At 64.1% G+C, this 21,965-nt stretch overlaps 2 protein-coding genes across 3 annotated transcripts; one reads left to right on the top strand and one right to left on the bottom strand.

The window, feature by feature from the left end:
• Positions 1-4,921: 4,921 nt before the first annotated feature.
• Positions 4,922-11,287, bottom strand: CHPF (chondroitin polymerizing factor). The gene is made up of 4 exons (XM_088519505.1): positions 10,963-11,287; positions 7,652-8,216; positions 7,214-7,396; positions 4,922-6,525 (listed from the first exon to the last, which is right to left on the bottom strand). Exons 1-4 carry the CDS (start codon positions 11,271-11,273, stop codon positions 5,263-5,265), a joined length of 2,322 nt encoding a protein of 773 aa, XP_088375631.1. The 5' UTR covers positions 11,274-11,287; the 3' UTR covers positions 4,922-5,262.
• A 7,953-nt stretch (positions 11,288-19,240) lies between these two features.
• TMEM198 (transmembrane protein 198) lies at positions 19,241-21,475 on the top strand. Of its 2 annotated transcripts, none has more exons than XM_088519510.1 (4): positions 19,241-19,517; positions 19,813-20,388; positions 20,684-20,874; positions 21,308-21,475. In XM_088519510.1, the coding sequence occupies exons 1-4, from the start codon at positions 19,328-19,330 to the stop codon at positions 21,452-21,454; spliced, it is 1,104 nt and encodes a 367-aa protein (XP_088375636.1). In that variant the 5' UTR covers positions 19,241-19,327; the 3' UTR covers positions 21,455-21,475. The 2 variants fall into 2 exon arrangements, with proteins under 2 accessions (XP_088375636.1, XP_088375635.1); XM_088519509.1 differs by having other exon boundaries at positions 20,684-20,892.
• Positions 21,476-21,965: the final 490 nt, after the last annotated feature.

The following is a 21,965-nucleotide window of genomic DNA, read 5'->3' as shown; positions in this document are numbered from 1 at the left end:
CTGAGACTGGCGGTGGTGTTTCCCTGGCCCTGGCTGCACATGGAAATGAGGCTCCTGAGCACCTCCAACTCCTGGCGGGCCCCTGGGGATTGCCACCCACCCTGGCGGTGGCTGTCACGCGCTATTCCTTTGTCCCACTGTGTTTCTAGGAAGGGCCCTTGAGCAGGTTGTCAGCAATTCCCTGGCTTCCAACTCCCTCTTCCTAAAGATAGACGGCTCGGGCTCCCCCCGCCACGACCTCTTGCCCCTCCGTGCCGAGATAGCGGCTCCGCAGCGGCGCCAGCCTCTCCGTGCTCCCGGCTGATCCGAAAATAGCTGGCAACCCTGGTGCAGCTCCTCTGCCTCCTCCAACGCTCAGCTCTGCCCCTGTGACTTCTGGGCAAGCTCCAGAAATGTGGGATAGATGAGTGGACAGTGAGGTGGATTAGGAACTGGCTGGATGGCAGGGCCCAGAGAGTGGTGATCAGCGGTGCAGAGTCTAGTTGGAGGCCTGTAGCTAGCGGGGTCCCCCAGGGGTCAGTCCTTGGTCCAGTCCTGTTCAATTTATTCATCCATGACCTGGATGAAGGCACAGAGTGCTCCCTCAACAAGTTTGCTAATACAAAACTGAGGGGAGTAGCTGATACCCCAGAGGGCTGTGCTGCCATCCAGAGGGACCTGGACAGACTGGACAACTGGGTGGTGAAAAACCTCATGCAATTCAACAAGGCCAAGTGCAAGGTTCTGCACCTGGGGAGGAATAACCCCAGACACCAGTACAGGCTGGGGACCGACCTTCTGGAGAGCAGCTCTGCGGAGAAAGACCTGGGTGTCATGGTGGACGACAAGTTGACCGTGAGGCAGCAGTGTGCCCTCGTGGCCAAGAAGGCCAATGGGATCCTGGGGTGCATTAAGAAGAGCGTCTCCAGCAGGTCGAGGGAGGTGATCCTGCCCCTCTACTCAGCCCTGGTGAGGCCGCATCTGGAGTATTGTGTCCAGTTCTGGGCTCCACAGTACAAGAGGGATGTGGAGCTGCTGGAGAGAGTCCAGCGCAGGGCTACGAGGATGATCAGGGGCCTGGAACATCTGCCCTATGAGGAGAGGTTGAGGGAGCTGGGCCTGTTCAGCCTGGAGAAGAGAAGGCTGAGAGGGGATCTAATCAGTGTATATAAATACCTCAAGGGAGGGAGTGCAGAGGACGGTGATGGTCTCTTTTCAGTGGTGGCCACTGATAGGACTAGAGGAAATGGCCGGAAACTGAAACACCAAAAATTCCACAGGAACTTAAGGAAAAATTTCTTAACAGTGAGGGTGACAGAGCACTGGAACAGGCTGTCCAGAGAGGTTGTAGAGTCTCCTTCTCTGGAGATCTTCAAAACCCGCTTGGATGCAGTCCTGTGCCACGTGCTCTAGGTGACCCTGCGTGTGCAGGGGGGTTGGACTAGATGATCTCTAGAGGTCCCTTCCAACCCTAAGCATTCTATGATTCTATGACCCTGCTGGCCAACCCATTCCGCAGGTCCACTGGTGGTGGGTACCCAAAAGACGCTGCTCCCAGACCTCCGTGCCCGCCCCGTCCCGCCAGGAAGCTTCCCTGCTGCCATCCTGGGACTGATCTTTCACGGAGGACTTGCCTGCTCCCAATTTCCTGCTCCCAGACGTGGTATTCCTAATAGGGGAGTGTACAGAGTTGGGCTGCTACTTATGCCATGATAACTCCCACCAGCCTCAGGCCAAAGCTAATAAGGATATCTGGCCCTCTATGCTTGGCATGAGGAGTTTCTGTAGGAACTACTGTCAGCTCCACATTTGAGCGCCCCAAAGTTGGTGCCCGCCCAGCCCCAGCAAGGTCCAGCCTCTGCTTCAAGGCCTGGAGAGTAATTGCCTGCCTTTGCTGCCAGGGAAAGGCAGCTGCAAAGGGAGGAATCACTCTGACACAGCAAAGGGGACTTGAGACAAGTTACAAATGTGCATAAAACAAGTTTTTGGAAAATGCTGACATTGCTCCCTAAGGCTGCCGACGTGCTCGGCGGTGCTTGCGGGGCGGCCCAGTGCAGCCACCCAGCACAAGCAGAGCTGCGCTGCTTGCAACGAGAACGGTGCTGAGCAAACGAGCCGCTCTAGGGAGACCAGCGTGAGCCACAGCTTGCACCTTCCCCTGTTCTGGGGGTGCAAGCTGAGCGCCGGGCCACAGGAAAATCTGAAATCTGGCAGCACCCTTGGCTATCTGGTCAGAGACTCAGCTCTAGAGCTCAGAGCAGATGTTGCTGGTGCAAGACTTAAAGCTGTGAACTTTTGCACGTTGGGCTCCAGCTGGGAGCAGAATTTCAGAAAGCAAAACTCATCCATTCAAGCTGCACACATGTCTCAAGTCACCTGCACTTGGAGCAGGACCAAAACTGAGCTCTTTCCACTGCTGGTCATCACTGTTTTCTTTGCAGCATCGTTCCGGGGCTGCTTTGGTTGACAGCAGCATCTCCTCACACGTGAGGGCACAGCGGACGGCAAGACGTTGGGCTGCTGCAGCACATTGAGCTGCTCCAGCAGCCACATTGCCATTACAAGAGCACAGCTGCATCATTTAGCATGTTTTGATACTGGAAATAACCTGGCAAATGGCAAAGTGACTTTGAACACTGCCAGCTTATTTTTGAAAGGAACCAATAAACTTTGCTGAAAGTACCATAAGGGCTATAATTTGCTCTTACGTATGTTCAGGCAGGGGATGGTTCATTGGTTTTAATAGTGCAAAGCTTTAAGTACGCAAATAGCTCTTTACTCAGTCTGGGCAAACAGCAAAGAAGAAACAAGAGAAACTATATCTAGACCATCTTGCAACAATTAAATGACAATTTAGGATTCCTTTTTGCAGCCAATTTTATGTGAAGTTGGTCTTTTATCCTCTGTTTACCCTCAGTCCTACTCCCTCCCTTTACCCTCAGTCCTGCTCCCTCTTTATTAACATTTGGATACTCTTCTAACACCTAATCAATTCAGACTCCTAGGTCTGCATTTCAGAGAAGAACTGTATCTGCAATGCACCTGCATCCTTCCTACATCCTCCTGTCCCAGATTCACATTTAAAGTGAATTAAGGACATGTTTGGGGAAGATCAAAAATAGAAGTGCTTACAGCAAGTTAATGATTGTTCTCAGAAATGCAACAAACATTTATTTGAACATATATGTTTCTACAGTGAATACAAAGACTGGAATAAGAACACCTCTTTTTTGGAACATATGCCATCCAATCTGCAGTCATTTCCATGAGTTTTGCTGAACACAGCCTTGCTGACTACAGGCAAGGAGGCTTAGTTAATTTTCTTGAGGATTTTGCCCTTGGTAAGTTGTTGGCTTGGTGAGTTTGGGGAACAGGAGCTGGACGCAACTGCCCTATGAAGGCATTGGTTTCACAAGTAGAGCACGGCAAGCGCACTCATGTGCCGCTAGCTTCCCAAGACGCTGCCAGGGAATCAGCAAGAGCGCAGAGCCCAGGGAGACGGAGGGAGCAGGTCCCACACATGGCAGGGTTAAATAAAGGAGGGCCCTTCTGCTTGTGAAAAGTGGTGTCCAAATAGTCGGTGGGACGAGCACATGGATCCAGAGGAATCATGCCCAAAGCAGCACAGAAAGGGGATGTTTACTGCCCCTTTCTCCCAACACAAGTAGCAGCATTTTGTGCTGAGAAGAGCTGGAGGAGGGTTAAAGACAAAGAGGAAGCGCTTTGCCCCAAAGTACAGTGTTAAATTAGGGAACTTGTTACCACAAGATGCTGAGAAGGCCCGACACGTAAAACAGAACATAAAGGGGTGAAACCAATTTGGAGAGAGCACTCACCAGTAACGACTCGAACTGACGCCTGGCCGTGAGCTCCCTTCCAAGCTGATCCTGGGTGCGGGAGGGTGCAGCAAGGAGGCAGCTCATGCTGCTCGCACCCACTTCAGCCCCTCTCCCCTGGGCGGCCGCTCGGCTCTGCACTATCTCCCCACAGCGCAGGCCGCCGTGCCCAGCCCCAAGGAAGCAGTAGTCACACCAACTCGTTCATCTCTTCATTTTATTAGTGTAAACACAACCCCCCCACCCTCCTCTCCCCACTATTAAATACAAACCAGGAGCAGAGAGCAGCTCCTCAGTCGTTTCTCCTTAGGAGACGCGCAGCCAAACCAGCCTGCCCACCAGCCCAGGCGCTGCTGGCCCGGCGTGCTCTGCCCCACACTGAGCGGACGTGCCCCGAGCAGGGGCGCAAAGGCCACGCGCGCAAGGGTCCCTTCTGCGGTGACAGGGTGGCAGAGCCCCCGGGACAGGTGACGCCAGGGCAGCCCCGCGCTGGACTCCGGAGCGGTGGCAGGAAGGGCTCAAACCTCCAGCTGGAGGCTCTTGTCTGAAGGCTGTGACCTCCTACGTCCTATTGATACTACGAAGGCCGAAGCGGCCTGGGTCATGGTTCCCATGGGGAGCAGCTCATGGTAAGCGAATACAGCAGGATCCCCAGCTCCCCTCCTGCACGGGCTGATCCTGGGGCCAGGAATCCGTACCCCAGCCAGCCTGGAGGATTCAGTTTGCTGTCTCGTTACCAAGTGGCGTATGCTAAAACCAACCTCCTTATTGCTCTGGTGGGGTCTGACGTGCCCCAGCCAGTCTTCCCGCTACTCCAGCCTGCAGCAAGCAGGCACAGGGACACCTCTCTCCCCCACGACAGGGACCAAGTGCTCTGCTCCCTTCTGTCCTAGTGTCCAAAGAGGGCCCAGCACGAGGAGGCTAAGGAGCAAATGCAGCCCTGTATCAGGGGGTCAGGGGAAAACATGGCAGCTCCCCAAGGCCCAGCTGGTAACTCATTGCAGTCACAGCCCCACAGCAGGGGCCTCGGGCTCGGTGTGTGCTCGGGCTGAGGGGGCTGGGGATGGTGCAGGTCACAGATAAAGCAAGGGACAGAAAGTTCTGCTCCTCCCGCCAGCCAACACAGCCAGGAGCAAGAGGGACCACAGGCAGCAGCTCCGGGATGAGAACCCAGGTGTCCTGGCTCTGAGCTCAGGAATCCCAACCCAATCCCACAGGAGGGTCTGCAAAGACCACAGCTGCTCTGGAACATCCCAGGCCGCCCGGGCTGGGAGGGGTCAGCACTACCTGGGTAGCACCAGTGCAGGGGAGCCGTGGGCTGTGGCACCAGCCAGCGGTGACCACTGCAGCCACGCCACGCTCACCAGGGCGAGGAGGGCAGATCCGGGCAGCAGAGCGGCTGGGGCAGGCAGGAGGCTGGACAGGGCCAGCACCTCCGTGCCTGGGCTCAGGTGCTGTTCCCCTGCTCCTGCTCAAAGAGCACCATGGCCAGCTGGGAACGAGACCCGACACCCTCCAAGCTGCTCTGCACGCAGCGGTGGTAGATCTCCTCGCTGAGCCGGGGGTTGCAGGCCTGGTGCCGATAGCGCTGCAGCAGGGCAGGCTCCACGGCCCGGAAGACGTGCAAGTTGGAGTACTTGATGAACATATCATAGATGTCTAGGGTCTCCAAGATGTCTTCATTCTCCTGCACGTCGCCTGCCATGCGGGTGCGAGCCGCCATGTAGTCGGCGTTGTAGAAGCAGGCCTCATGGAAGACATCACGGTCAAAGCGCCCCGCGTCCCGCAGCAGGTCCAGCGTGGCAGGGGGCACCTGGTTGTGGTAAGCAATGGCAGGGTTGTAGCCTTGGAAGTGGATAGGGAAGAAGACTTGCCAGTTATTGATGGTGTTCATGCGGCAGCGGTTCAGGAAGTCGGTGGTGACCTCTGTGCCCACACCTGCCACAAAGAAAAGTGTGTCCACAGGGTGCTTCTTGGAGATGATGTCCATGACCTTGATTTGGGAAGGTGCATCTGTCTTCACACTGATCCAGGGGATCTTCACCTCCGCATACTTGCGCTCATACTCGGTGATTTGGGCCTTCACTGGGGCAAAGATGTCATTCTGGGTCACCTGCTGGGCCTCAAAGGGGTCGTAGATGAAGAGGAAGGTGAGCACTGCGTTCTCGCCGTTCTCAAAGGCAGCTGCCGCGTACGTTTCCAGAAAGCGGGTGGCGTAGTCCCGGTCGTGGGCGGTGAGTGGCAGGATGACGTTGATGCGGCTGGCCTCCGTCACGTAGGGCATGGGGATGATCTCCACCTCGCTGAGGGGGCGCACCAGGTGCACACGCTTGGTGACGGAGCGGCTGTGCCCCTTCTGCGTGACCACCTCCACCTGCAGGTCCAGCGTGTACTCCATGCCGCGCGTGGGGTCGAAGCGCCGGTACCCGTTCACCAGCTGCTGCTTGCGGACGTGCAGCACTGGCTGGTACTTGCGGTTCAGCTCCTCCATGGCAGTGGCCACCACGTCGGCCACATCTGCCAGGTCCACACCATGCAGTTCACACTTGGGGGAGCCATCCACACACGCATACACCTGGTCCTCTGTGAAGTAATCCCAGCGCAGCACTTCAAAGCGGGTTTTGGGCTGGAATGGGGGAGGAATGCCAATGGGCCACGTGGCACTGTGGTCCCCATCTGCAGACAGGCTGCTGGAGTTCTGGATTTCCAGCTGCAAAAGCAGAGACAGAGGAGTCAGGACCAAGGTAGGCACAGATAAACCTTCCAGTTTTCTGCAGGGCCCCCTCTGCTAACATGATATTCAGAAATTTAGTACTGCTCTTGGGGACAGGAGAAGCAGAACATGTCTGTGCTGCTCTCAGACCGACTCCAGCAAAAGTGGGTCAGGGTTTCCCCAGAGCTGCACACAGGAAACAATAAGCTGTTTTCACTGGCATGGCCTGCACTTTATCCCACCCCACCCAGCGTTTGCTGCCAGATCTTGGCACACTGCTGGCCTGAACACCCCGTGCTGCCACAGCTCCAGGATCTGCTCGGCCCAAGGCTGCTCTCAGACTGCTTGATCGAACAGAAGACACAGTCAGAAGACACAGGCATGTACTTAGAGGTCAGGAGCATGCAGTGAAGCTCAGCAAGAGCTGACAAGGGTTCAAAGGTCTACACGGCCCAGAAAAAATGACAGACAGAACCTCCTGGTTCCAGCCACAGGGGCAGAGGCCCTAAGAACTCCCAGACAACAGTGTCATCACCACAGCCACAAGAGCTCAGCTGATGTCACCCCAGCACAGCTCCAGGCCTCAAAAAACTCACATTAGAGTGAAAAGGTGACACAGAGAGGCTGAAAAGCCCACAGGGATTGCAGGAGGAGCCCAGATCCTCCCAATTAAGCCAGGTCTCACCTGGAGCTGCTGGATCTCCTGGTAGGTCCTCTCCAGCTCCACTTGTGCAAAGTGCTTGTGCAGCCGGTACATCTGGACAGGGTCCAGCACAGGGTGGACAGTGAACGCGTTCTGGAAATGTGGGTCAGTCTCCCGCTCAGGATCTATATTCTTCCCCAGCTCAAAGTACTGGTAACGCAGGCCCTGTATCAGCAAGAAGAGACAAGTTACAGCGGATCCAGACCTACGGTCCACCCCATTGAGTACAAGCAAAGCAAGCTCAAGGAAAAACAGCACACAAGAGCTGGACCCACAGCCCCCGGGAGCGTCAGGGGCTGGTGAGACGCTGCCCAGAGGCTTTGCTCGGTGCACGAAAGGGAAGGAGAGACAAGAGAACAGGCCAGGCTGAGGTGGCAGCGACCAAGCACCCTCACGGGCCAGCTCCACTGCAGGATCTACCTCATGCTCCTCTGCACAGTTGATGGCTGTGTAGTCGATGATGCAGCGGCCCAGCCACTCGTCGGGCCGGGCGCTGAGGATGTCGTTCCGGCAGCTCTCCAGGTGCGGCTGCAGGCGCAGGAGGAGGCTGCGGGACAGCAGGTACCCAAAGCCCCCGTAGCAGTAGCGTCCCTCGGTGTCCCCACCGATGAACTCCTCGGGGCGGCCCAGGTAGAGGTGGGTGTCGATGCTGAGGTGGGCGACCAGGCGGCTGATGCGGTGCGCCTCCGTGTAGGTATCATCCTGCACCAGGAAGAACCAGTCGAAGTCGCTCACGTAATGGTCCAGCAGGTACTTGATGGTCTGGTACATGTTCCAGATGGGCCGCTCGTCGCTGTGCGTCACCACCGTCATGCCATGGGGCACCTTGCGGCCCCGCGTGCCCGTGAAGTACACCAGGCGCTCCAGGCGGTGGGCCAGCGTGCGGTTCACGGCCACGGCCAGCGTGTTCAGCGAGCTCTTGGAGGTCAGCACGCCCACAAAGAGCCGCTGCCGCATGCCCAGCTCCGTGCTGATGTACCGCGTCCTGCAACAGAGAGCGGCCGTGCGTCATGGCCTGCAACCCCAGCCCACATCAGCCCAGTGTCTCCCCTTCTCCCTCTCTTGGGCTTGCAGAGGGGGAAAGGCCCAGCTTCAGGCTCCAGTGCTAACCCCTCTTGCAGAAGGGCACACTGCTCCTGGGCTTGCGGCCACATGGGCAAGGCAGTGGCCTGAGAAACCACACAGGGAGCCAGAGGCTGCCAGGGACAGCACCAGCAGCAGGTCCTAGGCCAGGGTCACCGCTTCGGCACCTGCTCCCGAGCTGCAACTCTGGCCCTGCCCAGGCACACGGCAGGCACGGCCGGCACCTTGCAGCAGCCAAAGGGCCCTCCTGAGCCTGCTGCTCCCCTGGGGCTCTCCCGCAAGGCCCTGCAGCCCCCGCATGGCTCCGTCCCCACTGGGACGGGGACACAAGCCCAGATCTCCAGTCCATCTGTGACTGCAGGGGACCTTCTCTTTTCGCAGTCAGGATAGCGCAGCTCCTACAAGAAGCTCAGAAAAGGCCGGACGCAGCTAAGAGAGGGAAATGGAGCGGCTACACGTCACAGAACGCCAGACCTCCTGCTGTAGCACAAGTCCTGCCGCCCCAGACAGCCCACGCTGCCGGCACCCGGGGACGCCCGAGAGGGCGGCCAGGCAGAGGGACCTTCCCGCAGCCCTTCCCCGCGCGCGGCTCTCGGCCGGGGGCCGGGCAGGCAGGGCCACGTGAAGCGCAGCCCGAGCGCAGCTGCCAGCACAGGCACAGCCGGACCCGCTCCCCGCAGCTGCCGACTCACAATTACTTTCAGGTTTAATTATCCCAGAGGCAGGAAGCGACCCCCCCACGGCAGTGCCGGGCTGCTGCCTCGCACACACTGGCCCCATTCAGCCCCTGCCCCCCTCCTTGTGGGGACAAGGAGGCCCTTTCAGTGCAGGCTCCGTGTCGCCGCAGGGCCGCGGGGCACCCAGCCCCACCGTGGCTGGGGGGCTGCAGTGCCGTGGGGACAGGCCACGGCGGGACGGGTCCCCACCACGGCGGAATGGGAGGGAGGGCACAGGGTGACGCGCAGGGCGCCGCGTCCAGCCCCGCGGCTGTCGCGCCACGGCAGCGCCGGCGCACAGCCCCGCTGGGCCGAGCGCCAGCAGAGCGGCTGGGCTCCCGGCACGGGCAGGGACGGTGGCAGCGGAAGGGTTAAAGAGAAGGAGGTATTGTAGGAGCTCAGGAAATGGAGGGCAGGAAGGGAAGCGCCTGAGAAAGGCTCTCAGCAGCCCACAGCATGGTGAGAAAAATCAGCCTGTAGAGCCCCAAGGCAGCTCCCCGGGGACGTAGGGGAGCAGACGGGCACTGCGCCGGGCCCTGCGCACGGGGAGCCTCCGAGCACGTGTGCAGGGCAAGGCAGCAGCCGAGAACCAGCCAGGAACCTGCCCGTGCCCGCGCACAGAGCCTGACCTCAGCTCGTCCCGGGCAAAGCCCTCGTTAATAGTCCACAGCTCTTCTTCCATCTGTGCTGCAAACGAAAGGAATTAGCACAGGCTGCCCAGCAACGCGGGCCTCGCTGCCCGCTCACGCGCAGCGCCCCGCGGGTCTGGGGCGGCGAGCTGCACGTAGGCCCGCACGGCCCGAGCAAGGCGCAGAGGGGACAGCGGCTCTGCAGGGGACACGGCGGGGGCCGGCAGCGGCTCTGCAGGGGACACGGCGGAAGGCGCGGGGCAGCCAGGGCAGCGGGGCCGCACAGCTGCACGCCGCCTCGTTAGGAGGCTTTCTGAGCCGCGCTGTCAGAGCCCTGCTGAAGCCCAGCAAGGCCCGGGAAGGATGTGGCACATTGGGGCCACTTCGCTCCCGCTCCCAGCATGGGGCGCCGGCTGCACAAGGGCTCTTGCTGGGGAGATCAAGCCCGGCCCCAACCACAGCTGACAGGTACCCGCTAGCTGTGGCTCTGCCCCCGCCACGGGCCACAGACTCGGACAGAGCCCCCAGCCTACTCTCAAGCCCCCAGCTGAGCCAAATCAGGCCGGGAGGAAAGATCTGGGGCCAGCAAGAGGCCAAGTTCACGTTAAATTATGAGCTACAAGATCAATATGGAGCAAAGCAGGGCTGCGCGGCGCAGCCCACGGCCCGGAGCAGAACCGAGCCCAGGGCTGGCTCCGGCAGCGCGCGGATCTGGCAGGGAGCTGTGGCACAGCCAGATGCTGCTATCGGAAGTTATTACAGCAGAAGGACTTCCTGAGCAGGCGGGAGAGGGCCAGCACCTTCCCGTCGCAGCTCGCATGGGAGGACCATGCAGCGCGGGCAGCCAGAAGGGGCACGAGGCTGCGCGGGGGCAGTGGGCACCCATCCCACCGCCTCTTCGGGGTGCCCGTGGCCGCTGGAGCAGACACTTAGCGTGGGTAGCCGGCACCTACGCGCAGGGCCTTGGGGCGCACAGGGCAGCCCGTTACTCAGTGCAGGGCAGCGGCACAGGGCAGGCAGCCCGCGGGCGGCCAGAGTGATGCATGGGACAGTGGCTACAGGGAACGAGAGAGAGTGGGAGGGCACTCCCACTGGAGTGGGCTGCCCCACATGGAGGGGCAGCAAAGGCAGGGCAGGGGGCAGCAGGCTGGGGGGCAGCCTGTGCCGTGCCATGGGGCAGCCAGGGCAGGGCAGGGGGCAGACGTGAGGGCAGGGACAGCCCACCTGCAGCGTGGGGCAGCCAGAGGCGGGGATCAGGGCCCCGCCACCCTCCCGGGTCCCCTCCCGCCCCCGTCCCCCGCACCTGACGGCCTTCTTGGCGGCCCTGCCGGGGCTGGGCGGGCGGTAGGGCACGACGCGCGGCTCCCAGCTCTCAGCTCCCAGCCCGCCGCCCAGGGCGCTGGGCCTGCGGGCCGCGTTGCCGTTGCGGAGGGCGCCGTCGGGAGCGGGCGCGGGGCCGCTGTCGGGGCGCGTGCGGGCGGCGGGGCGCAGCGGCGGCCCGCAGGGCTCCTCCACCCAGGTGACGCTGAGCAGGCTCAGCGTGAAGCCCAGCGACACGCCGATCGCCACGGGGCCCGCGGGCCGCAGCACCGACAGCAGCAGCGAGAGCCGCATGGCGGCCGCGGCGCGGGACGGGACGGGGCGGCAGGGGAGGGGACGGGACGGAAGCGCCGCGGCGGGGACGGGACGGGACGGGACGGGACGGGACGGGGGCGGCTCCCCGCGCGCGGCGCCGCCGTCCGACGTGTCACCCGCCGGCCCCGCCCCGCGGGCCGACGTCACCGCCGGGCGGCCGCCCCCGCCAATGGGCCGCTCCCGCCCCGCCCCGCCCGCCGCGTCAGCGCCGCGTCACCGCCGCGCCCGGGCCGAGGGGGCGGGGAGGGGGCGGCGTGGGGGCGGGGCGCGGTTGCTAGGAGACCCCGCGGCCGCGGGGCCCGGCAGCGCATGCGCCGGAGGGGGCGGGGGGGGGGGGGGGAGCGGTCATGGGGCTGGGGCTGGGGCTGGGGCTGGGCCCGGGCCCGGCCGTGGGGCAGGAGGGCGGGGGCGGCCGTGGGGCAGAGGTCTAGGGCCCGGCCATGGCGTGTGTAATGGGGGCAGCTGTGGGGCAGGGCCGGGCCGGGCTGGGCCCCGCAGGGCAGCCTGCGTGGCGCTGCTGGCTCCCTGCAGCGCACTGGCCCTGGGCAAGCCCTGAGCTCACATTCCTGCGCAAGGCCCACGGCATCGCACGTGTGCTGGGCCTGGGGGAGGCCAAAGGCAGCCTTATTCCTAGATAAATTCACCCTTAGAGCAGCTGCGGATCCTCCCGAGGCCTCTTTCCGTCTCTTTTCTCTCTCCTCGCCCCGGGAAGGAGGGAGCAGCACAACCTTCCTGGCACTTCCTTCGGACGCGGGAGCAGGAGCTGCGCGGCCGAGCCAGGGGCTACCAAAGGCTTCTTGCCTAATAGTAGCTGGCACAGTCGCTGCAGGAGCCCTTCCGTTCCATCGTATTCTCGGAAATCACGTTTGTTCAGGCCGCCTGAAGGCCTCTTTGGGAAAACAGTGCATTTTCACGGCGTGCTCAGAGCTTGGGCTTGGAAAGGCAAAGGCAGGAGGGATGCCCAGCCCGGGAGCAGGGAGGTCGCCTGGGGGGGCGCAGGCCGGTATTTGCCCCAAGGAAGGGCGGATAAGTGGCCGTGTAGCAGCAGGGAGAGCTCATGCAGAGAGGAGCTTACCGAGATCCAAACCAAGCCCTCCAGACTTGGCTTGGGAATACAACATCTGAAGAGATAAGGGATTGAGCGCCCTAGGGAAATGGCGCAGGAAGCAAGAGAAACAGTATGTCGGGTTTTTTCATGTCTTGAAGTTATAAGTTCAGTGCATGCATATGTAACCTTCCAGCTCAGAAAGCAAATTTGCATTATTTTTGGTTCAAGTGAAACAGGAAATAAAATGTCCAAGCTGGTTTAATCACAGATTTCTCGAGGTCAGCGACATTTGGCTCCCCTCCTGCGGCTCGGGCACAGGCGATTCTTTGTTCCCGGAGCTCGGCAGATGCTGCCGGAGGGGCGTCCTGGGGGACGTGGTGGCCACGCACAGACGCTGCTTCCCCGTTCACCAGGCAGCTGCACTGCCCAGCCCACACAAAAGGCACAAACAAATTCTAGGTGGCCTTAAAGCACCACGTTCCCTTTCACAAATTGCTGGGTCTCAACTCTTCTCACCTTGAAGCTCCTGACCCAAGAGAACCGCTAAACTAATAGTGCGAAAGGACACTCCACCTAAACGTGCACGTTGCTGTTGTGACAAACAGAGGGCCTTTTCATGAGGGGCCTTGCTCACTGCACCAGCTGTTGCAGCAGGACTTCCAGAGGAATAAGATACTTGAACAGCAGCTCCGTTGTCAGTACTATTGCCATGTGGCAAGGAGGAGTATCAACAGAAAGCCTGAGTGTTGATGAAAACGAGAGCACGTGATGGCGGAGGCGGGTGCCTCGAGCTGTGGTATGTGCTGTGCGGGCGTCCGCACACCCGAGAGCAGCCTGATGGCCCAGCTGGACACCATCCAGCACGGGAATGCCCCTCGTGAGGCCTGGTGCCCGTTCCCGTGAGGAGCTACAGCCGTGCAGAGCCCTGGGGAGACGGAGCACCTGCCGCAGGAGGCTCCTGGCAGCGCAGAAGAGCCGCGTCCTTGCACATGAGCAAAACCGTGACAGCTCCAGCGCCAGAGGGTTTGCTGGCCGGGCTGTGCTGGCCATGCCGTGCAGGTTTCCCAGCGCGAGGCTCCAGACAGACTTGAGCGAGGTCAGCAGGGAACGAGCCGCCTTGCTCAGGGCACAGCAGGATTTGCCGTATGAGCAGAGTCTGAAGGAGCCAGGCTGAGGCAGCCCGGAGCAGAGACAGCTCCAGGAGGATCGCAAAGCAGCTCCCGTGTTGCAAGGAGCCTCCGTCTGCAGCAGCCTCGGGGCGCTCAGGACACGCAGGTTTCCTCCGGACAGCCCCTGTCTCCCCCCACACAGCGCAAACGTGCTGGCCATGGAGAACGTGCGGCTGCCAAGCGCAGCGGCTGCCGGGGACAGGCAGGGGCCCGCTGCGCTCGCTGGGGCCCTTTCCCGGCTCCCACTGCTGCACAAAGAAGCCTGTTTTCATCAGAAAGCAGCTGGCACTGTCCCACCCCCAAAGACACAGGATGATCATCCAAGTTTAGCTCGCTCTCATAGGCCTTTTTCTCTTGAATAGACTAACACAAGACATGGGCAAAGGCGGATGGTCACATGGAGAGCTGTTTAATAAAGAACATACACAAACTATAAACAGAAGGGACACGACTGGACTAGGGGCTGCCAGAAGGGTAAAGATGCAGAAGTACGAAATGAGCAGAGATTTTCCATGGACAAAGGCCAGAAAGCGAGCGCAATTCTAGACAAGCAACCAAAGCCTCCTTTGTTTTGAGGGTATAGAGAAATGCATGTGCTTGGTTCCTCCCACAGAGACCCCAGAGATGCCACGAGCGCTACGAGGAGAGAGGTTTCATCGCGACTGCAGCTCCCGGTCAGATGGGTGCTCCCGTTTGAAGACGTGCCCAAGCTCTGAAAACCAAAACCGTGTGATGCAGCGAACGGGACTGCAGCGAAGCCAGGGGCTCATGTGTGGACACGGGGGACCCCCCGCGGCGCGGACACGGCCCCGCGGCCACGCGCGCCGGCGCCTCGCGCGGACGTGGGCCTGCCGCGGGCCCGCGCAGGCCCCGCCCCCAGCATAGGCCCCGCCCCGTGATAGGCCCCGCCCCTTGGGTAGGCCCCGCCCCGCGCGTAGGCCCCGCCCGGCGCGGTGACGCGCGCGCTGACGTCAGGCGGAGCTGTCCGCTCAGCACCGCGCGCCGCGGCGGCGCCGCCACCATGCGCGGGGGCCGCGGCCGGGGCCGGGAGCGCCGCGCGCCGCGGGGCCGCCGCCGCACCGGGGCCGGCAGCGCAGGTGGGAGCCGCGGGGGCGGCGCGGGCTGCACGGGGGTGCGCGGGGCCGCGTGCGGACGGGCGCGCGCGGGGCGTTGCGGGCGGGTGTGCGGCGCGTGCGGATGGAGGACGCGTGGGGCCGGGTGGCCCCCGTGCGTGGGGCACCGGGAGCCCCGGGGCTGCAGGCGGGGCGTGGGCTGCGGGGCAGGCCCGGGGGCGGGCGCGGAGGTGCGGGGCGCAGCACGGCGGTTGGCCTCGCGCGAGCGGGGCGTGCACGGAGGCCCAGGCTGGGGTTGAGCGGGGCCCTGGTGAGGGGGCCGTGGGGGCTGCGCAGGGGGATGGGGACAGAGGAGCAGGGGGGCGCCATAGGGAGCCCCCCTGGAGGGGCGCTGGGAGGGAGCGGGTCTGGGGCCTGCGGAGCCCGCGGGGGTCTCGGAGCTTCTCGTGGCGGCTGCGGGGCGGGGGCTCCACCCGGAGGGCCCTGGCGGGGACACAGGGCTGGGGTCTGGGGGCCGGGGCCGGGCCTTGTCCCGCGGCGCCCGCTCCGGGGACTCTGCCAGGACACGCGTCGCCGGGTCCCCGCGGGAGGGCAGCGCCCGGGGGGACACGATCGCCCCGGGGCGGGGGACGCGCCCCCGCCGCCGCCCTCCTGCCCGCTCCAGGCCCGTGCTGCTCCGGGCCCCGCTGTGGCCCGCGGGCCGCGGGAGGCTCCCGGCCCGCCCGGCTGCCGCCCCGCGCGCGCCCCGGAGCGCCCGGGGTGCCCCGGCCAACGCGGGGGCTGCCGCTCGCGGCCCCCGGCCGGGCCGCGCGCCCGGCGCCCCGGGAGCCCAGACAAAGGGAGGGAGGAGCGGCCGCCGGGCCCGGCAGCCCTTGCAGGGCGTCGCCTGGCAACGGCCGCCTTCCCGCTCCCGCATCCCGCATCCCGCTCCGCCGGGTGCCGGGAGGGGAGCAGGGAACGTGGCCGGGACGCGCAGGCGGCGGGAGCAGAGCCCACACGCTGCGGGGTGCCCAGCACGGGGAGCGGGGCCCTGGGATGTGCCGGGCACCGGGCGCGCTGGAGCAGGGCCGCGGGCTGCTGGCTGTGCCAGGGGTGCCAAGGGGCCCTGGCTTGGCCCCATGCACGTGTGGGGGCCGCAGGGGGAAAGGAGGGAGACGGGACCCCGTGTGTCAGCAGCAGGCGTGCACCCGGGGTAATGAGCTAATCTGCCCTGATCCCCTGTGTGTCACCCGCAATTAAAGTCCCCCCGAAGCCCCTCCGTTAAGCCCTGTGAGTGCTGCAGGCCAAGCGGCTGGGGCGGCCAAGGAGCAAGGGCACCCGCGGCAGTGCCATGGGGCGCGCGGACCGGGGCCGGAGGGCTCCTGCCGGCAGCGGTGCCGAGCGGAGGCGGGAGGAGAGAGGCGGCAGCCCCTTGGGCCGGGCGCTGGGACACGGCGTTGCCTCCCTGCTGGCCGTCCCGACACCGCGGTTCAGTGCTGCGGGGCACCGGGGACGCACTGCAGCTGCCCGGAGACCACTCGCTCCTCTCCGAGGGTGCGGGGGCTCCTCCAGCACCGCTCCGGACGCCGGCAGGACATGCCGGCTGCAACCTGCGTCTGAGCTGGCCGCGCACAACCTTTCCCTCCGGCGCTCCCTCACCTAATAGGATTCTTTCATTAGGAGCTTTTCTGCAAACTGCCAAAGTAATCTCGAGGGCAGAAAGAGGATGAGGCGCTGGGAATGCCCTTCCACAACTAAATCCTGCTCTCAGGCGCCTGCGCCCTTCCCCACTCTTGGGGGTGCTGCAGACTGCGCACCCCTGAGAGAGCCGGTCCCTCATGCTGCCCCTGCAGGTGCCTCTGCCCTGGCCCGCCTGGCTTGGGGCCACCCCAGGAGCGCGGGACGGGCCAGGGGACAGGCCTGAGGCCCTGCGTGCGCCCTGGCCCGGCAGGACCATTGCGCCCAGCGGCCCTGAGTCAGCGCCTGGCTCCCAGCTGGTGCCCACGGCAGCCAGACCTAAATGCTGCAGCCAGACCAGACAGCTTAGGATTAGGCTGCGGCCGTCCTGCCTTGGCCTGGGCCTGCGGGAGGAGCTCGGCAGCCTGCGGGGCACCCAGGCCAACGGGCCCTCCCTGGTGGTGCTCGCGGCTCCCGCCTGCAGGGCAGGTAGGGCACAGAGGTGGCTGCAAGGCACTGTGTGGGGCAGGGCTGCTGTGCTCGCCATGGGGCTTGCTATGGGCACTGGTGAGCAGGGGCGGTTGGTGACAGTGGCCCTGTGCGGTGCAGGGCATGGCTAGAGGGGCCTTGCACGGTGCGAGGTGCAGCTGAGGGGCCTGCTGCAGCGCAGGGCACGGGGAGATTCCGGGGGGTGGCTACGGGGACCCCCAGAAACAGGCAAGGCCTGGAAGGTGCACTGAGCAGACACCCCCGGGGTGCTGCATGGCCAGGACACAGCCACGGGGTGCTGGGCAGTGGGGCACGGGTCTGTGGGGCACGGCAGGGGGCCCCGAGCCGAGGGCAAGCCGTGCGGCAGGGGCTCCCGAGCCGGGGCGGCAGGGTACGGCGGGCAGCGGGCTGCGAGGGGCGGCGGGGAGGCGGGCGGCGGCCGGGCCCTGCGCCGCGCGGGCCGGGGCTGCGGGCGGCCCGCGGGGTCGGGGCGGGCGGCGGCGGGAGCCCCGCGCCAATGAGCGCGCCGCGCTGCCCTAGCAACAGCGCCGGCGCCAATGGGCGCGCGCGCCGCCGCCACCGCCGCCGCGAGCGCCCGGGGCCTCCTCGCCGCGGGGTCCCCGAGCGCCGCCGCGGGGCGCCGGGCCCCCCCGCTCCGCTGCCGCCCCGGGGCGCCGGGCGCCGCGCGAGGCCGGGCCCCGAGGCGGCGCGGCGGCCCCGCGCGGCTGCCGGGTAAAGTCCAAGCCTGCTTAAGGGCCTCGTGCCGGGGCCCGGGGAGGCCCAGGCCGCGGCGGGCACGGCCCCAGCGCTCCGCCTGCCTCGGGTGCCCGCTCCCAGCCCTCCGCTGCTCGCCGGGATCAGCCCCCCGAGCGCCCCTCCGGGATTTGTCCCGGCCTGCCCAGCTGTGTTTCCCTCCAGCCGAAGGGCCGCGGGAGGCAGGAAGGCTGGCCGGAGGCGGAGGCTGGCTCCCGTGCAGGGCAGGCTGGGGCAATCAGTGCCACTGTGCTGCGCGCCCGGCGCTGGCTCAGCTCCCCATCGGGTGCTGCTGGGCGCGAGCGTGGGCACGCGGCCCGTGAGGCAGAGCCGACGGGGCCTGGCGCAATGGGCCAAAAGCCCCAGGCCGGGGCCGGCAGGGAGCCACGAGGAAGCAGCGCGCCGAGGCCGGCAGCCCGGCGAGGCAGCGGGACATCGGCGGCGGTGCGACCTGCTGCGTGAGCCCCTCACCCGGCACCCGGCATGGACAAGGCTGCGCGTGCCTTGGAGGTTGGGCTGGAGAGCGGTTGCTAGCGGGGAGCCTCTGTGTCGGCTCCACTATCCCCACTGCTAGGGAGAGGCAGGAGGCAGCAGAGGGAGGACCCGGAGCTGCGGGAGCCTGCAGGCTACAGCAGCTGAGACCGTGCGAGTCTGCAAGGCCGCCGGGTATTTCTGATAAGCACAGAGAGGTGCCAGGGTAGGGGCGACTGTTGCCCCTGCCCAAGGCGGGCCTGGGCAGCACCTCCCTTGTTCCTGTCCCTTCCCCGGTAATTCTTGGTGCTCTGTCTGGTCCTGGGTCCAGGGCTAAGCCCTGAACTGGCTGCTTTAACGTGGCCATTGGAATGAGAACACTGGCACGGGGACAGCTGGTCACAACAAACTCATCCTAAACAAACTGTGCCTGGAAATGAACCGCGGGAACAAAGGGAGGCTGGAAGAGCCTCCAGCTCAGAGCGGGGAGACAGCGGATTTAATTGGAGTTTAAACTGGAGCTGGATCAGTGTTTGCAAAGGGTTTTGCCTTCTCCATTCCGTGGCACGGCCACAGAAGATGTGGATGTGGCATTCCCACGCCAGCACATGGTGTGTCAGGGTGCGTGAGAGCCGGGCCTGGAGCCAGCGGGAAAGGGGCAGGGACCAGCAAGGACTGGTTCCTCTCCAGCGCCCGGGGAGGGCCGCGTGGGAGGCTGGATCCAGGTCGGGTGCCTGCTGCATCAGACAGGCGCTAGAAGCTCGAGTAGGTATGAAAAATATCCGGGAATATTATCAGAGGATTGAAAAAGATGCCTTGGGATATAAGCTTTAAGAGCTCAATCTGTTTAGCCTATAAAAATAGAAGATTGAGGGGTGACTTAATTATGGAGTCTAATTACTTCGCAGGCAGAAAATACCAGGTAGTAGAAGTCTCTTTAATCTGGCAGAGGACAGATGAGAGGCGTGCGAGCCAAGGGCAGGACCGTGAAGCTACAGACAGTAAGTGAGGCACAGCGTGCTCGCAGGGAAGATCTCCATGATGGGAACAGTCTCCTCAGGCAGGGGATCCTGCTGGACACCCTTCTGGGAGATGGCAGCTCCCAGCTGCCCCAGGCTCCGCAGCCTGCGCAGCCAGTGTCCAGTGAGGCTCTTCCCCTCTCGCCTTTCTGCCCAGCTGAGTCGCGGTGGAGCTGGGATGGGTTTTCCCAGCACAGGGTACTGAATCTCTTGGCTTTAGAGGGTCTCTGAGCTGGGGCTGCTGCAATCCAGGGCTGACGGGTGCCTCTGTCCCACTTGTCCCATTCTCCGCAGCTGGAGCAGGTGCTGGGGCGCAGCTTTGCCCACAAGCGATGGGGCAGGAGTGGAGACTTTGATGCCTTTCGCGGGAGCCCCCAGAGCCATGACTGCAACTGTGCAGACGCTGCGTTTCAAGCTGCTGCCTCATGACACGGGCCAGGAGTGGGCACACGACTGCCAGCAGGAAATCGAGCGTCGCTACCAAGTGGTGCCCTCTGTGGTGTGCGCCATGTGCTGCCTCTTCGGGATCATCTACTGCTTCTTCGGTGAGTCAGGCCAGGCCCCGGCTGCGCTAGGAGAGGCTGATGGGCACATGGACATGGGAGGAAGGGCATGGGGGAGATGGGTCCCCGCTGGGAGCAGCAGCCCCACGAATGGGGCACAAACCCTGCCAAAGGGAACCATTTCTTGCTGGCTTGGCAGCAAGGAGAGTATCATGGGGGGTGGAAAGTGTTGCATTCCCCCCCTCACTCAAGCAGAGATCCTGTGGCACAGGGCTGGCTGTGCCCCTCCCGGGCACCGCCTCCTTCCTGGGCACACACTGTCACCATCTCTCCACAGGCTACCGCTGCTTCAAGGCCGTCATGTTCCTGACGGGGCTGATGTTTGGCTCCATCATCATCTTCATGCTGTGCTACAAGGAGCGGGTGCTGGACACGCAGCTGAGCGTGGAGGCCTCAGTGGGCATCGGGCTGGGCATCGGCGTCCTGTGCGGGCTGGTCACCATGCTGGTGCGCAGCGTCGGCCTCTTCATGGTGGGGTTGCTCCTGGGGCTGTTGCTGGCGGTGGCCACACTGGTGGTGATGGAGCAGTTTTACCACCCGTCGACAGTGTGGATCCCCATTGCGCTGCTCCTGGGCGTGGGGATGCTCTTCGCCGTGCTCACCCTGCAGTGGCAGCGGTTCTTCACCACGCTCTCCACCGCCGTCTTCGGCAGCGCCATCATGACCGTCACTGTCGATTACTTCATCGAGCTCTTCCTGCTGGTGCAGTACATCTACGAGCGCATCAAGGTGGCCCCTGCGCGCCCCGTGTGCTGGTACAGCTGGGTCATCCTGGGTGTCTGGCCACTGCTCACCACGCTGGGCGTCCTGGTGCAGTGGAAGGTCACGGCCGAAGGCTACTCCCACACGGAAGGTGCGCGGGGCCGTGGGGTGGCCCAGGGCTGGGGGAGATGGACATGGCCTGGGGTGTCGCTGGGTGCCGGAGCTGGGGGGCTCGGCGCTAGGTCAGGGTTCCCAGGCCCGGCTTTGTGTGTGCAGCTTGCCTGCTGGGTGGGCTCTGTGGTGCGCAGCAGGCGAGCACGGCGGGGGGACATGGGCCCCGTGTGCGGGGCGCAGGGCAGCTCCGGCCAGGCGAGCGGGGCCGCTCGGGGTCCGAGCGGGATGCGGGGCTGCGGCGCGTCCCGGCTCACGGCCCTTGTGCTCCGCAGTGATCATCAGCCGGCAGCAGCGCCGTGTGCAGCTCATGCGCATCAAGCAGCGGGAGGACCGCAAGGAGAAGAAGAAGAAGCGGAGACCCCACCACCCGCCACCCCACCAGCACAAGGCCCACCCGCCTGAGCCCGCCTACCGCCGCAAGCCCAACCCCGTGCGCCGCTTTGATGGGGACGTGCTCTCCCCAGTGAGTCCCGCGCCCAGGGTAGAGATCTCACTGGGCCTCGGCCGGCCCTCCCTGCTGCGCGGGCGCGCGGGCATTGCGGGGCGGGCAAGGCGGTGCCGGCACCACCAGGGCAGCCCAGCACGGGCCACTTGAGCCTTTGCAAAAGCCCAAAGCTCCGTGGCCCCAGGGGCGGGTGCCAGCAGGCTGGCCCACGTGCCACAGCCATGCTGCACACGGCTCCCTGGGCTTTGCCAGGTGCGAGAGGCTCTTCCCAGGCTGCTTTCAGGAGCCCCTTGGCAGTGCTGGGCTGGACAGGACCACACAGGATGCCGGGCAGGGCCTGGGGGAGCTGCAGCAGGTCTTGGGGCTGGCTGGGGTGTGGTGGGATGGGATAGGATGGGATGGAGGACACCGGGAGCCACCCCCTCTCACCTCCCTCTCCTCTCTCAATCAGAGCTACATCCAGAGCTTCCGAGAGCGGCAGACGGGGCCATCCCTGAGCAGCCTCATCGCCAGCTCCCACGCCGTGGTGGACCTGGACTATGACTGCAGCTCCACCGTGCCCCTCACCACGGGCTCTGGCCCCGCCGTGCGGGTATAACCCAACCCAGTGACCTCGAGCGACACCAGCACCCTAGCCTGCTCCAACAGAGCCTCTTGGACATGTGGGGCTATTTCCCTGGCCTCATGCAGCTCAGGGCTGCGGAGGCTGTGGATGGAGGCCCTCCCTGGGGCATCATGAGACTCAGCCAGGCAAGGCCAGGACGCCAGTGCGGCAAGAGGTGCTGGGGAAACGCTCCAGCAAGGAGTCAGCCCAAGGACTGGGGACACACGGACTCACGGAGCGTGGCGTGAGCAGCTCTGCTGGGCGGGGGCTCTGCAGGCGCCCCGGGGCTCCCTGAGCCTCGCTGCTGCCTACTTCCCCATGGCCGGCATGCCTATACCGCACCCCCCCCACTCCGTCCCCGTGTCCGTGCCCACTTCCCTGAGAGCCCTCCCCGTGCCTGCCCCCACCCCATTGCACCCCACAACAACTCCCCAAGTGCCTGTGCCCCATGTCCCTTCTGCTCCAAGTGGGTTCCCAAGCCCTTGGCCCTGCACTGACCCCCCCA

This window comes from Tinamus guttatus, unplaced genomic scaffold (assembly GCF_059628265.1).
Source record: "Tinamus guttatus ecotype Peru unplaced genomic scaffold, ASM5962826v1 Tinamus_guttatus_pri_ptg000060l, whole genome shotgun sequence".
Lineage (NCBI taxonomy): Eukaryota > Metazoa > Chordata > Aves > Tinamiformes > Tinamidae > Tinamus > Tinamus guttatus.
The sequence above is the reverse complement of the archived record's forward strand: the minus strand, read 5'-3'. Positions and strand labels throughout refer to the sequence as shown.